Source organism: Fistularia commersonii, chromosome 15 (assembly GCF_037954325.1).
Source record: "Fistularia commersonii isolate RoL2024-O1a breed Wild chromosome 15, RoL_Fcom_v1.0, whole genome shotgun sequence".
Lineage (NCBI taxonomy): Eukaryota > Metazoa > Chordata > Actinopteri > Syngnathiformes > Fistulariidae > Fistularia > Fistularia commersonii.
In genome coordinates, this window is record NC_141298.1 from 9,689,254 (window position 1) to 9,705,764 (window position 16,511).

Sequence of the window (16,511 nt, forward strand, 5' to 3'; positions counted from 1 at the left end):
CATCGCTGTGGAGTTTTTTTTTTTTTTTTAATTTCTTTTTTTTTTCTTCGTTTTTGGACCGAAGGATGTGTGGATCCGGGTGGAGGAGGTGGAGGTTTGCCCGAACCCGCGCACTCAGGTGCGCAGCCAATGAGAGCGCGGGATGGAGTGCTCCAAAAAAAAAAAAAAAAAAAAAAAAAAAAAAAAAGAGGCGGTGCACACACACACACACACACACACACACTCACACACACACTCACACACACTCAGCACACCTTCAGATGGAGATGAAGGAGCAGCAGCGGCGGCGGCGGCGCAGCAGCAGCAGCAGCTCCTCCACCTTCTGAGCTTCTCAGCGTCTCACCTGAAGGGTCTGTGCAGGCGTGGAGGAGGAGGAGGAGGAGGAAGAGGGCTACAGGTGCCCCGGACGTTCATCTACGTGCGTGTGCGCGAACATCTCCAGCACCTCCAGCAGAAGAAGCAGCAGCAGCAGCAGCAGCAGCAGAAGCAGCACGCTTTCTGTGCGCCTCCGCCCGAGATGGAGACCGCGCACACCAAAACGGCGGCCGAAGTTCTCGCCAACTTCGGCGTGAACGAGAACACCGGGCTCACACCGGAGCAGGTCCGCGGACAGATGGAGAAGTACGGCGCCAACGGTGAGTCCCCCCCCCCCCCACCCTCCACGCACTACCCTCCACGCACTTCCCGATCACCCTTATCGATCCCGATCACGCTCCGGTGCGCGCCTTCGTTCGTTCGTCCGGTTACTGCTTTGGAAATCGTTTCATCGGAAGTCGTGCTGCAAAACAATCACACACACACGCGCACACGAACACACACATGCACACGGTCACGTGCGCCGATGATCCGTGGATACGTCGCTCGCACGCGTCGTGGGATCTCGTTTGGAAACGGCACGTCCGGTTGCCGACCCCCCCCCCCCCCCCAACACACACACACACACACACACGTAAAACTTGAAGAACCTTGCAACGTGCGCGTTTCGACGGGCATGGATCAGGAAGTGAACGGCTGGCGGAACGGAAGGAGAGGAGATGGGTTGACGATTGGCGTGCACGCGTGCTTGCGGGAGCGTGCGTGAAACGGAAGACTCCCGGCCAACCTGTTTTCCCTCCCAGCAGCTGCTCTCAAAACAACGTTTACTTACCCGTTCACGTTACGTGATAAGAGAGGGAAGTGTGTGTATGTATGTGTGTGTGTGTGGAGGGGGGGGGGGAGGTCGTGCCCGTGCGCGCTTGCCGGTTTTTTTTTGTTTTTTTTGCACCAACCAAAAATCAGGATTTAACTTATTTTGGGGTGGGGTTTGCCTTTTAATGAAGCACCTGGGTTTGCTGTCATACACACACACACACACACACACACACCTATCCTGCCCCCCCCACATGTAGGTCTGTCATTTGCATGTGTGTCCTGGCCGCCGGGCAGCAAAGCACCATATTGTGCTCGTCCAACAGTGGGCCTTTTGTTGCTGCGCCGCCGCCGCCGCCGTCCCTCCCAGGGGGCCGCTGATGACTTCATGGAAAAAGCGACGTCTCGCCGCAGATAACATCTCTTCCTTCGGCTTCTCTGGCCAGGAAACTTCCTGCCGCCGCGCTGATAAACGCCGCGGGGGGATTCGCCGCTCAGCCGGCCGGCCCTCCGGTACGGCGAAGGGGGTGTCCGCTCGGCGAGGCCAGCAAGGGTGGCGGCGTTAAAGCTGCTGGGGTTTGTTTACGGTGCTGTTTCTCAGACTCGTCCGCTTCAAGCTGACTGCAGGGACTCCATGGTTCAAAACCCAACTCCAAGAGCAACGCTCTTGAGAACCAGCGCTAAAGTCCCAAGGCTACATCAGGGTATCTCATACCCCATTAGCTTTTTTGTTTGAGCTGTAAGGCTAATCAGAGAGTTGCTTGTTAGCCGTTAGCGTCCACCGGATTGTGATTGATAGGCGCTCGTCACGGCCAAAAAACCCGTCATCGGTCCGCTTAGACCTCGAATGGATTGTTCCCCATATGAGAAGGTTAGTTTTCGGATTATCCCGAGGTTTATTCCCGATTTTGTTAAACAAGAGGTTTAAGTCGCCTCCGATCCGTCCATCGCCATCTTTGGGAAATTAGCTCCGCCCCTTTTTCCGCATCTGGACCGTCTTTTCTTAAATAGCCAACCTGCGCCTCAGATAAGGAAGCTGACCTTTTATTCACACCCGTCCTTTTATGGTCCACCAGCAGCTCCTTTATTGTTTCTTCATAGGCTCCCATAACACTCACACACACACACACACGCGCACGCCGCAGGGATCTTGTGAAATTTACAGCTGAGAGCTCCAAGCGCCTCCATTTACAAGTCAGTTTATCACCTTCGTTGTTGAAAATAGTTGGTTCTGATGTGGCGGAGGAAGTTTTACGCACACACACACACATGTATGCACACACACGCGCTGCTGACAGTGTGTGGGCGCGCCAAGAATGCTCGGTGCTGTCGCAGCTTGTAGCGTGAGATTACTTGAAAACCTTGAATCCACCGGATTCAAGGTTTTCTGGGGTGGAGGCTGTTTGTGACCTGGCTGCATGTGTGTGTGTGTGTGTGTGTTTTGTGTGTTTGTGTCATTGCACAATCTCATCACAATGAGTTTGGGAATGGAAGCTGATCTCACCTCTAATTACAGTTTTTTTAATCCGAACATGGGCCCGGACCGCGCTGCGCTGTTAGCTGCTGGTTGCTAGCCATGCTAACCCTCTGGGAAAGCGCACTTCTATCAGTTTAATCCCACTAATTTATCGACGTGGAGGATACTAGCCGAACACCCGTGCCAACGTACAAACTGCTATGCTATTAGCGCAGTTAGCTAGTGTCGCCAAGCTACTCCGCCGTTACTTTTGATGTACACCAACTTCCAGGTAAACTCTTCCACGGCGGCGAGTGATAACTTCAGGCGAATGATTGGACGAGTAGCGTCAGCCTAGCTCACCGACACATGGCGTTACTTTCCAGACTGTATAATTTACACTAATGATGCTTCCATAGTCAAATACAAAGTCGTTTCTGTTCCTCGCTACTGCTGTTTGCTTAGTTAGCCAGTTAGCGGAGTGAGCTAGCGTACCCACCGCATTGTGTTCTTGTACAATCACTTGAAAGGCTGCATAAATTTCCAAAACATCACACGGTGAAGGGGGGGGGTTATTGTTTTCTGTCCTTGTATCCATCCCGAGTGGGGGCGCTAATGTTGTTCTTATTATGGGATGTCACCCTGGTGTAAATGATGTAATCTTGTGTGATACTTTCCCCTTCCTGCTCTGCGCTACCGTGAATAATGACTACAACTTCCTCCGGTGGAAACTATCGCCGTTGTTTCTCTTCCTGTTCTGCAGCTCGACATGAAAGAAGTCTGCCGGCTCCCTCGTTTGAAATAGACGAAAACGAGTTTCCTGCACCCCCAGGCCCCTTCCCCTCCCCCCGACGTCCCTTGCACGTGGCGTTGGTCTTGCGTTATGGCTGTCACTTGGGTTGCGATTCCTCCAATGGAAAGTTGAACCGTAGGAGCCTTTCAGGAGGTGTGTGTGTGTGTGTGTGTGTGTGTGTGTGTGTGTGAGAGAGAGACGGGGGTTGATTGGGAGTCTTTTTGGGGGTTGAGTAACTTCCCCCCTTTTGATTTTGCGGCTCTCCGACTCTCCGATTCCCCTCAAGGTGGCGGTGATCCTGTCGTAGCTTGTCATGAGCTGATCCGGCCTCCTTCCCCTCCCACCTCTGCACCTGTCAATCACCGTGGCGCCCACGGGTTTTTGCGCGGGGGGGGGGTTGAGTCATGATGATGGGGGGGTTGACGCCTTGAGAGGTTTGTGTTTCAAAGGTGACTGCTGTATTTGCATGACAAACAATGCGGCAATATTCGGCATATAACCTTAAGTGAACACTGTTTTTTTTTCTGAAGCGTGTGTGTGTGTCAAAGTACGGACGAACCGTGAAGCTGCACACACACACACACACGCGCACAAAAGGGGACGGCGCTCCGTAGCGAACAAGCGTTTTTCATATTCAGATTCTGGGGTTCCCGGACAGATGGTGTTTTAGATTTTTTTTAATGTTTACACAAGAAGTGAAGTCCTTTTTAAGGCACAACCGCGTGCGTGTGTGTGAGTGTGTGTGCGTCATTCGAGTGTGTGTGGTTGGTGGTTGAGGGGAGACCGTGTCGACACAAGCGAAAGAGTATTTCAGGCCATTGACTCTAATTAAACTATCTATAGTGCAGAAGGAGATACAACCAGAATTACCAATGTGTCTATATATCGTGTATATATATGTGAGTGTATGTATTTATATGTGTGTGTGTGTGTGCATGTATGTATACACGTGTGGTACAGAATCACCAGTGTGTGTGTGTGTCTAAATAAAAATATGTATTTTTTTAATTTGTAAATTCATATATTTATATGTACATATTTAGATTAAAAATAGAATTTACATATTCACATATCTATGAGTGTATATATAAATTTTATGTGTATGTATGTATGTATTAGTATGTCTATACATATAATTGTCTTTGTATATAATTTTTTAAAATCTGGTCCACCACTGGAGCTAATGACATTAGCCGCCGCTCTGTGCTTGCAGGGTCACCATTGAAGGCGCCCCCGTGGGGCGAGGATGAGCGAAGTAGCCCAGAAAGAAGCCGTGTGATTGGCTGGAAGTGCCCTGATTTCCAAACCTAGAATAAAACCCCAGAAATAGCGCGGCGGTAGCACAGATTCTCCGGTCGGCGGAGGCGGGGGCACCGATTGGGGGATCAATGTTTTTTTTTCTTTCTCCACTGCGCTTCTTTCCTGGTTACTGAGGCGTCGGTGCCGCCATCCTTCTTCTTCCTCCGGGTGAGAAGAACCGCCGCTTCAAACAGGAAGCAACGGCACGCTAATCGCCATTTGCGCATTACACCCCGTCACCGCGGTGGCGTAGAGGACGGCGGTGCGTAGACGTTCCCATGTTCTCGCCGATTCTGCGTGGTCTCTCTCCCGGAAGTAGATCGTAAATTACCCGTACGTGTGAATGCTAATCTTGGCTCCCAATTGTTGACCAGATGTTCGGTTTTGCTTTGACCCTTAAGAGAAGAAAAGAACGGCTGCCGACAAAAGCGGCGCCGAAACAGCGAAAGCCTCATTGTTGGCCAGTAAAGATGGCCGCCTCCCTCAGAGAAGGGGGCTTCCCTTCTCTGAGAAGGAGGCTCTTCAGCATGACTCATATGATAATGGCCAGGAGGTGCGTTTAAGTGTCCACATTTGATATCGTTAATGCATTTCGACCTTTTTTTTTTTCTGGGAGAGCACATTAGAGCGAGCGGATGTCGGAGGCATTAAGGGGTTGCCATTTACGGACTCCGATACGGGGGTCAGATACCGTCGTAACTTTGAGAGCTCTTTTCAAAAAGCATCGACGGAGCCTTGAAACGTCCGTCATACAAAGACCCCGAGATGTTAGGCGTTGGGATGTTTTGCTAACGTCACTGGAAAGCGCAAATCTTTCGGAGGAGACGGGGCTTAAAGGGTTGCTGGTGATAAAATCCCAACCCGAGATAGCGCCTTCTTGCTAAGCAGCAGCTCTATGTTTTGTTTGCAGATGATACGGTGATATTCCAGTGAAAAATTCCATAACTGTAAACAACCCTCGCACCCCAATGCGAGGGCGGGAGTTTTTTTTTTTTTTTTTTCCATAACTGTAAACACCCCCCTTTGCCAAGGCGCCACTTTTGGACTCCACCAGGAAAAGTTGCGGTCCGATTTGGATGATTTTTTTTATCAATGGGGCGGTTGTTCCGGAAGAAGGACGAGGACAATTTTTAGAACGTCCATATTGACCCTGTTTAACCTCAGCGGTGTGCATACACACACACACACACACACACATACACACACACACACACAGGAAAGGAGCAACAAATGTGCCTGTGGATTGGATTTTTTAAGAAAACACAACTTTGGATGTTTTCCGGTGTGGTTTGATGCGTCGTCGTTGCATAAGTTGTGCGCGCTGGTTGTGCTAAGTGGCTGAAAACAAGGTTAATTGATAAATCTTAATTTTGATGGTTGCTCTGTGATTGACAGGTGACCCGTCCACGCTAAACCGCCTCGATCTTTGGGTTCCGGGCCGGACATAGCAGCTAACCTCATGCTAACGCCGCATTAGCATCTCCTAGCGAAACGTCGGATATGTGCGAACCCATCCGCCTCGGCCAGTTACATAATCATTACTACTCGTGAAGTTCTGACAAACGCCGACTCACTCTCGAGGGCTCGCCAGGAGCAGGGTTGCCGCGGCAACCGGCGAAAACTTCTTCTCGGGTCGTGCGCATCGCGAACAGGGGGCCCCCGGGGACGGAGGGTTCCATGACCCCTGCAGACGTCCGGAACCGCTGGCAAACGGCTATCCGGGAAGTACCCTCACCCCGCCCTCCCCCATCCCGCCACCTCCTTCCTTTCCCGCTTGGCGCTGCCCGCTTCTCTGCAGCGTGTAAACAAGCTCTTTTATTCATTGTCTGAGCAACGAGGCAGGAGGAGGAGGTGCTGCAGGGACACGGAGGGAGGTGAAGTCAGTGTTCAGGAATGTGCCTGGGCAAGCCTGGGGTTGACACGGCCCAGATGACTGTGAGGGAATCCTTGGCAGGGGGAAGCCGGGGAACCCCTCCCCACACACACACACACACACACACACACCTCCCCTCCGTCTTGTCCTTTTTCGCTCCGCTCTTTGTCTCCAGCCAGCCCTGTCTGCCATAAAAAAAAAAAAGAAAATATTATACAACCAGGGAGGCACGGTAATGGGGAAACGGGCTCATGTCAGAGCGGCGGAGCGTGGAAAACAGCGGAACCCACTTCTTCTCCGCTGGCGAAATGTTTTATTTTTTTAAAACCTACCCCTCCCCCCCTCCCCCTCGGGTGGCGGGTACCTAAAAAAGCCGCTCGGCTGTTACCTGAAGGTCGACCTCATCCTGACAGGCGGTGCAAATGTAATAACGCGGTAATAACACGGTAATAATGCGGTAATAACAACAGTCCATCGTGTGGGGGTCGAGTGGAAGTTATTACCTCAGAGTCGATCTTCCCAGCGAGGAGGGGAAGCTTTGGATTTTTTTTTTTTTTTTTTTTAAGAGGCTGTTTGGATTTCCACAAGCTTTCATTCCCACTTATTTTATTATCATCTAAATCGGGAAGGTTACCAGTTGTTTTCAATCTCTCTCTCTCTCTTTCTCGTTCCCTCCGGCCGACAGAAAAACACATTAGATTTCAAAGCGGTGGAATGATTTCAGAAGTGGTGATGATTTCTCTTTCCACCGCTGCCATGGTTTTTTTTTTTCTTTTTTTTTTCTGTTTTTGGAAAGGAGACCCGCCGGCTGGCGTCATGGCCCTTCCTCTTTCCAGACCCTCTTCCCTTACGGTCACGTTTTCTCCTCGTGTAGCGGTGGCCCCGGTCAAAACACGCTGGAAACACGGGGTTTCCACTGCGCCGGCAGCCGCTGCTGTCATTTGGGGTTAAGAACTTCTAAATTTAGACGCTTTTTTTTTTTTTTTTCCAAATAACCATGTCATTTATACCCTGCTGTATAACCAGCGTGTATGGGAGTGCGTGAGACCCCAGAAACAAACCATGACGACATGTGTTCGACCGGCGTTTTTTTTTTTTGATATCTCATCAATCGACAGGTTTTCAAGATTGTTCGATTTTTGTCCGTCAACCATCTTGACGAATTCGTCAAAACAAAATGCCGTTTCCTGCTGCCCCCCCCCCCCCCCCCCCCCCCGTTTCAAAAGCAGGAAATGGAACACAGGCTAAAGAGCGAGCGCCATGTTAACGGATGCTTTCCGCTTCCTGCATTGCCCTCGGACCTCCAGCAATGCCAGAAGAAGAAAAATACGGGAAGTAAACATGGCTGCCCACATGTCTAGTGGGGATTACCCCCCCCGAAAAAAAAACAAACTATATATATATTATGGAGAATTGTCAATAGTTGAAATAGTAACTACAGTACTGGGACCAAAGAGCTCCTGTATCTATAGCTCCACGTGGTACTACATTGGACTTGGGTTCTTCTCCTCTGCAGCTGACCTTCTGAGCATACCTCCAACCGATGATACCTCCAACTCCTAAATACGTATCCTCTAAATACGTCACAGTGTCATCTGCAAAACATCGTATTCTGTGGAGATTCCCGTAGGCGTATCCATAAATACACTTCGTCACAGCATCATCTGCAAAACATTGTACAATAGATCATTGGGCTTGGCAATTTCATTGTTCTTTGACTCCGTTTGCGAACCGAAATGTTGAAATCAATGTAAATCCCACTCATCTGTTCTCCAGCTCCACAAACATACTGAACTCTTTCAAAAGTTTTTTATGGGTTTATTTGTGGCAAAAATACAGGGAGGGATTAAAGTTAGCCTCAATTATTAACTTAATACTTTCTCTTCTCGCCAGCGCTTGTACTCAGTGTTTCCTTCACAAAATCAGAATGCAAAGGGGACGGCGAGAGGTTCCTCTTTGGAACCCAAGATTCCCGGTTCGATTTCCGGCTCCTCCTTGTGTGTTGATCAAAACGCTGAACCCCTAACTTTTCCCCTGGCGCTGGTGGACGGCAGCCTACTGCTCATTGTTCATCCATGATGGGTTAATTGCAGAGAATGGGGATTAATCAAGGATGAATTATTATTATGATCATTAAATGTAAAGCCTTCTTGCAGATCTTGCTAATGCTATCTCCAACAAGCTGTCTTTCATTCATCCAAGCTAACAATCACTTTTCTACTTCTAAGACCTGAGACCTTTGCTTTGCTAACATAGCCGCCCCTTTAGCCACGTCACTTGTCTTTAGCGCGTCCTTTTTCGTCAGGATTGTACAGACAGTTGTTAGCCGTGTCGTCGCGCTCGGCACGATCTGCAACACAAACACCGCTCTCCCGTTTAGCTATCGTTTTCCTCTTCAGATCAATTTATTAACTTGATACAAATAGGCAAAGTACCCAACTTTTTTGGGAGCCATAATGAGCGATAACTAATAGAAAACCGTATTATGACAAGAAAACACGATGATGAATGATGTAAACCGCACGGATTGCCAAGCATGACTGCTGCTACGCTACAACGTGGAAAGCCCATCAATTTGTTTGCGTGTTCACGCACAGTGATTTGATCGCAGGTCGAAAAATTGATCGAAACTGTTCCTAGGCCTATCTGTGATTAGGGGCTTTCATAAGCTGAGCTGTTTTCAGCAGAGATTCCCGTGATCTTGTCTGTCACCGTAGCGAACAGCGCCTCCAAGGGAAAGCATCGCAAATCATTCACCTTTGTCCGGTTAGTCCGAGTCGACCTTTTGATTGAAATCTGTCAATCAAATGTGTCTTTTGCAGAATCAAGCAACCCTCGGTACTCATCATCATCATCGCAAGAGCTGGAAAACGCAAACATGTCAGAGTCTGCCTCCTGACAAACAGCACGTCATAAAGAGTCTTCTGCAAACGCTCCGGCAGGATGTCGATATTTATTCGTCCCCGGCAGTGTCCTGTTCGAGACGAGTGTTAGCACGTTAGCATGTTAGCGATCGTTACGGCCCAACCTTTTCCTGAGGTTGATGTTTTGACCCGTCGCGCTGTTTCCTTGGTCGATTTCGGCGTTCGATAGATCATCCCAAAGAATCTTTTTTGATGTGTGTGTTTTTTTTTTTATTGTTTTATTAAAGTCAGTATAAATGTTTTAACCACTCTTTGTGTTTTCCTCTCCACCTCCACCTCCTCCTCTCCTGGTCGCTGTGACATCTTCAGAGCTCCCGGCTGAAGAAGGTAAATATTGATCCCTCCCCCCTCAGTCAGTCGCCGTCCTCAATTTAACGTCTTAGGTTGTTTCTTCTCTGTCGGGCAAGCGGTAAATTCAATGTGTACACTCCTGCAGCTTTAACACACACATGGATACACACCACTACTCCTCCACACACACGCCTAGGGATTGTCTTACTCTGCAGCTGCTTATCTTATCGGCGCCGGGAAGCCAAAGTCAATACATCTTACAGATGCAGAAGTTTGAATCCAGTGCAGTGCATTAAGGTGTGTGTGTGTGTGTGTGTTTTAGGGAAATCCTTGTGGGAGTTGGTGGTGGAGCAGTTCGAAGACCTCTTGGTCAGGATCCTGCTTCTGGCCGCCTGCGTCTCCTTCGTAAGTGCCGCTCACATGTCCCCGGCGCCGGTGTCTCCAGGAAATAGCCCGGTCCCAGCTGTCTTTTATTTCCCACCGACAAACCCGGCGTGACTGGCGTTTTTTAAATTTTATTTATTTTTCCTGTCCGTTTCCAGGAGGTCTCCGGCGTCGCGGAGACGGAACGACTCCTTATGAGCGTCGGAAAGAAAAAAAAAAAGGCTTCTAAAAATGTTCATGACTTAACGCGGCCACGCTAGCTTTTTTGGCGCGAGACCCGCGTCGAAGGCCAGGTCGGGTGCGCTTGCGGGAATCCGGCTTTTACTTTGGAAAAATAAGATAGGCAACTTTTCCTCCTGTAAATCAAGCTTTTATTTTGAAAACATGTGAATTTGGGATTTTACTGTGCAGAAAATATAATATCAGGCAGGGTTTTTCTCACTGGAATAAGGGTTTTACTAGAACAATTAAACACAAGGCAGGGTTCCCCTCTCATTGAAAAAGCTTTTTTACTTGAAAAATCGAAGGCAGGAATTCCCCCCCAATGCAAATCAGGCTTTTACTTTGGAAAAAATGAAACACAAAAAGGTTTTATGTGAAACAAATATATATCATACACACTTGATCATTTAGAAATATGATAAGACAGGCTTTTACTTTGAAAAACCGAGGCGCCCTCCATGCAAATCGGGCTTTTTTTGCATAAACTGGCGCTGACCGAGAACCGCCGGCCTCGGTTTCCTTGGCTGCACAGACCATAATACTTTTCGACATCCCCCGGGTGTTGACGTGAGCTCAGCGAGTCTTCCCCTTATCTCACGAAGAGGAAGTGGTCGGGCCACCGAGACCCGATGCTTCCTGCTGGCGTAAGACCGGCGCCGTCTTCATTTTTGAATTTATTCAAAACAAGCCATTGGGATTTTTGCATGACAACTGTCATGGGTGGGGTCATGCTTTGGGGGGGGTGGAGTCAAAGCGCCCTCCGCCGCCGCAGCAGCGCGACGCCTCGCCGTGCACCTGAAACAATCGCACCGCTTCCTGTCTTTCAGGAAGTGAGAGGGAGATGGTTGATCCTTCATTGTTGTAGTTTTTTTTCTGCCTCCGCATCGCCTCGCGTTTAAACCCACGGCAGGAAGGAAATGGTAAAGAGTCCACTGGGTTCTTTTGTTTCCTTGGGTGACCTTTGGAAATTATGTGTGTGTCCGTGCGCGTAGGTTTTTTTTTTTTTTTTTCCAAGGTTTTTTTAAAGGGCTTTAAATGTGCAACTTTAATTTTGTCTCTTAGGGGTTGGGTTTCATTTTACAAACACACACACACATACATCATCCCACTGGATGCAAGTCATCAGGAATATTCAATACACTCTCATGCAAAACAAGAACTTTAAATCAAGAAGTACTTAAATACACCTCACCTTTTTTCACACTGTGGCAAAATATTTAATTCTTCATTAGCATGTGTGTGTGAGTGTGCGTTCGTTGTTTTTTTTCCAAGGGTTTCAAATGTGCAACTTTAATTTTGTCTCTCGAGGGTTGGGTTTCATTTTTCACACACACACACACACACACACACACACACACTGCTATATGCTAATGAACTGCTACATATTTTACTACAGTGTGAAAAATGTTTGCATATTTTCATACTTTTTGACTTAATTTGGTGGAATGTGTATTAAATATGCCTTACGGGATGATGTGTGTGTGTGTGTGTGTTTGTGAGATTAAAACATATTTTTTTAATATGCTTGTGTGTGCGTGTGTGTGTGTGTGTGTGTTTGTGTGTGGATAACCAGTGTTGGAGCCTCTGTGCATGCTAATGTGCTAACACTGCATGCTAAAGGTGTTGAAGTTTAAGGGTGATGCTAAAGGTAAACATTTTTCTTTTTGGTCAGACTGGCCTGGAGGAAGAATGCAGGAGCAGATAAATACTGTTAAATACTGCTGTAATTCGAGGGGGGGGGGGTTAAGCGTTGGGCATTGGCAAATCTTCTTATTGTGAAAGCTAAGTTTTAAAAATAAGTTGAAGCTAGGCAGGAGGTGATTGTGCGAAGAAGATGAACCAGCTGGTACCATCTCTGGAACAAAGCTTATTAGCGTTAGCATTAGCCCATTAGCCTCCGACTACATGCTGTGGTAAAAACTGAAATAATGACATAATGATCAATTCTTCCAGGGAATAATGTCAATTTAGGGCAGGTTAAATAGCAATTGGAGGGTTGTTGGAGGATTCCAGATGCCCAGAAGGCGGAGATTCCTGCGCTTGGACCGGGGAAAGGGCGGCGATAGTGTTTGTACTTCCTAGTTTTCTCATTAACTCGTCGTCGTCTCCAGCTCTGTAGGCATTTGCAAGTTTCAAATGCACTGACACAACAAGCCCGCGGCCTGTTTCCGAGCTGAAGGGGGTCGGATGGGTGTGGCGGGGCTGGGGCTGGAAGTACGTACACAATTAGCTGACAAGCTAACAATATTATTGAGGCAGCCTTAATACCTGCGGCTCTGTCCCTTTTTAAGGATATTGAAGACAAATGAGCGTCAATGCCCCAATCTGTCGGATATTGTTTGCAAAATAACGTGAAAGCAAAGCTCACAGGCTAACACCTGTACATTTCATTTTTTTTGTTTATACTTTCAAAATTTCAGGTGGCAGATATGTGGCGTCAAAAGGAAAGAAATAAGCAGGAAGCAGCTGAACTATTTAGCTTAAAGGAACGGGTAGCTAGCCTACAATGCTAACTAACTGACAGGCAGTTCTTGTAGGAAGGTAACATTAAAATAGATATGGCTTGAAATGAATTAGCAAAACGTTGAAATTTGCTGGGTTGCGCAATCCAGCAGAGGAAACCGCTAAAGTGGTATCCTCGCTAAAGCTAAAACAAATGGAAGTGAGTAAACTACTTCAGTTAACCTGAAATTTGAATTAAGTTAATAAAGTTGGCAACCTGGCAAATATGGAGGTGTAAATGAATAAAACACCGTTCAATAGGCTAACAAATAAAGACAAACAGGGTGTCAGCTAAAGCTAACAATTGCAGCTGATAGTTAATGAACAGCCGAAAGCGCTGCCAAAACCATGAGTTGATGTCATCGTGTAAACCATTGAGACGCGGTTCTGCTGCTTCATTAACCCTGAAATTGAAAATACCCAAATAATTTCCGATTTGCCTTGTGGGAAAAACCCGCTCGCATCCTGTTTCTTGTTTGAATGCCGGTTGGCGTCACCCGAACATGAGCGTTTGTGTTCATTGCAGCCCCAAGGATGCTTGGAAGCACCTGAACCCACTCTGTTCTTGAAAATGAAGCTAAAAGCAGCCTTTTATTTTGAAATAAGTACCTTAAGTCAGTCTTTTATTGTGGAAAAGTGCCTAAATTTAGTCTCTCATTTAAAAAAAAAATGATTACACCCATTAATCTATGATGGAAAAGTCCTAAACCGAAAGTTTTATTGTGGAAAAAGTATCAAATCTCCATTGCTTGTTGTGGAGAATATAAGCAAAGTTAAACCTGAACTTTTTTATTTTGGGAAACAAAGTACATAACTTATCTCTTATTTTGGAAACTATGCCATGTACTTATTTTTTTTCATTGTGAAAATGTTTTACTTTGGAAAAATAGACTTGAACCTAATGTTTCATAAAGGAAAGTAGCTTAAAGCAATCCTTTTATTTAAAAAAATGAGGACCTAAAACCTCAATTTTTAAGAAAATATACTTAAAAAAATGTTTTATCATGGAAACGTAGCTGAACACGATCTTTTATTTTGAAAATGGCAGAAATAATTCAAAAAAACAAAAAAAAAACATTAAGAATCCTGTTTGCATGGTCAGCAGAGCGGCGTCTACGTTTACCGCGGTGCTGGGGGCGGAGCCAAAGCGCCGGGGGTCTCCGTCTCCTCGCATATTTTCCTTAACCGCCATCCCTCCGACACCTTCACGCATCGAGCCCCTGCTGAAAATGTCAACGAACCGGCTTCCAGGAGGTGTTAAGGGCTTTTAGCACGTGTTTGCTAACTTGCGTGTGTGTGTGTGTGTGTGTGTGTTTCAATAGGTGCTGGCCCTATTTGAGGAGGGCGAGGAGACCACCACCGCCTTCGTGGAGCCAGTAGTCATTCTACTCATCCTTATTGCCAATGCTGTCATCGGGGTCTGGCAGGTGAGATGTACACACACACACACACACACATAGTGTGTGAATTCATGCAAAAAATGATTTTGGGAAATAAACAATGACGTCATCAGTGAAGAAAAGCACATTATCTTAAAGTTATGGCTTCGGAAGATGTGTTCGCTGATAGAAAATCTGGGATTTTTGCGTGTTTTCTCTGCGGCTCCATCAAACATATTGTAAAATGCCATTTTCCCGCCCTCCCACAGGAGCGCAACGCCGAGAACGCCATAGAGGCCCTGAAGGAGTACGAGCCGGAGATGGGGAAGGTGTATCGTATGAACCGCAAGGCCGTGCAGCGGATCAAGGCCCGGGACATCGTCCCCGGCGACATTGTGGAGGTGGCAGGTAAGCGCGCCGCCATCGCAACCGGCGGCGAGCCTGGAAACGCCGCTGGAATATCACATGCCGCGTTACATAAGAGTGTTTTGCTCCGGATGTGCAGGTGCCAGGGCTGCTGTCCAGTTGTGTCTTCTGTTTTTAGCGTGTGTGTGTGTGTGTGTGTGTGTGTGTGGCTCGGTGGAAGTGGCTGTGGTCGCCTCTCATATTTAAAGCCCAGTTTGATTTTCCGTAGTTTTTCCCCCCTTTTTCTGCTTTCCATGCTCTCAGTCTCACCACCTGGATGCTGCTGGATGTTTGTCAGCTCCCTGCCCCCCCGCCCCTTTCTCTCGTGCACGTACATGCACTCCCCCAACTCCGAACTCACCAGTGTGTGGGCAGCACACGACTAAAAATAGCCCTGTTGTCAGTGAACATGTGTGATTGTGTGTGTGACTGAAGTTGCCTCGCACGCGAGGAAATCACCTTGCCGTCACCGCGGCGTGTAATCCCCTTCTGCAATTGATTTGTGTGTGTGTGTGTGTGTGTGTTTCATTCATAATCCCAGCACGTACAGTTGAGCAGGGGCTCCTTTCGCTTTCTCTCAGACATTCAACCCTGTGCAGAGTCACGACTGCATTTAAAACACATCTGTGTGTGTGTGTGTGTGTGTGTGTGTGTGTGTGTGTGTGCATGTATGCTTGTGTGTGTGTGTCTGGAATCTGGGCTTGTCCCAGCCGGCGTCGGCCGTTTACACAGCAAGCCCTCACAGGCCGCCCCCCCCATTGCCGCCGCGGCGTCGCTGTCAACACCGGCAGCATCACCATGGCAACCGGCCGCGCTCGTCTCCGTGCGCTCGTCTCCGTGACGCGCGGCTTTAGCGTCTGGACGAACAAATCTAAGGAAGCAGCGATGAGGCTCTGAACGATGAGAACTACTTAATCTCAATCTCTTATTATGGTTAAGAAGTGTAGCATCATCTTTTATTTTGAGTGTAGTACCTGAATTCAGTCTCTTATTCTGTAAAACATACGTAAACTCAGTCTTTATGTTTTGGAGAATATATGTCAACCTAATGTTTTTTTTATTTACCTTTTTCAGAATAGAACTTAAATCCTTTTTTTTTTTTTTTTTTAACCACTCAAACTCAATTTTGGAAAAAGTACACGAAGTACCTGAACCTCTTTTTGAATTACAACCTAAATCCAGGCTTTTGTTTTGTATATAAACCCGATCTTGTGTTTGGGAAAATGTCCTGACTCCAATCTTTTTTTTTTTCCTTCAATTAAGTACCTAAAGTCAATCTTTTATTTCAGACAAGAAACCTAAATCCAGTCTTTTGTTTAAAAAGAAAAAGAGGCTTAATTCAGTCTCTTACTTTTGAAGAGATGTGCTTGGAGAAAAGTACTCTTTTATAAATCTTTTATTGTGAAATCATTTCCTAAACTTTTACTATATTTCGTACCTGAATCAAGGCTTTTATTTTGAAAAAAAAGATCAAACTCAATCTTTTGTTTGGGAAAATATGCCTAAATGTAATATTTTATTTTGAAAATAGTACTGAAACCCAGTGTTTAATTGTTTGGAAAAGTATGTCATTTTTGTCTTTTTTTTCTTTAAATAAGTACCTAGACTTAATCTCTTACCCTGGAAAACAAACCTAAATCCATGATTTTATAAAAAAGGAAAAAAAAAATTAAATCCAATGTATTTTTATTTTGAAAAAGAAGCAAAATCCTGGCCTTTATCTTTCACTTCTTGCCATGTATCATCCATTTTTCTTTTTTTTTTTTTTAATTTTATTCATTATTTTGCTGCCGTTTTCAAGGGAATTCCTTTTTCCTAACATGGATTTCCTGAGAAAACAACAAAAACAAAGTTT

The 16,511-nt window shown here is 46.7% G+C and overlaps 1 protein-coding gene across 1 annotated transcript in view; it reads left to right on the forward strand.

Moving 5' to 3' along the window:
• The window catches only part of atp2a3 (ATPase sarcoplasmic/endoplasmic reticulum Ca2+ transporting 3), a 37,670-nt gene continuing 21,159 nt past the window's right edge, over positions 1-16,511 (forward strand). The window contains exons 1-5 of the mRNA XM_086160913.1: positions 1-635; positions 9,783-9,800; positions 10,087-10,169; positions 14,195-14,299; positions 14,521-14,659. Of these exons, the coding sequence (XP_086017039.1) occupies positions 143-635; positions 9,783-9,800; positions 10,087-10,169; positions 14,195-14,299; positions 14,521-14,659 (838 nt within the window). The 5' untranslated portion in view covers positions 1-142. The remainder of the gene's footprint in view (positions 636-9,782; positions 9,801-10,086; positions 10,170-14,194; positions 14,300-14,520; positions 14,660-16,511) is intronic.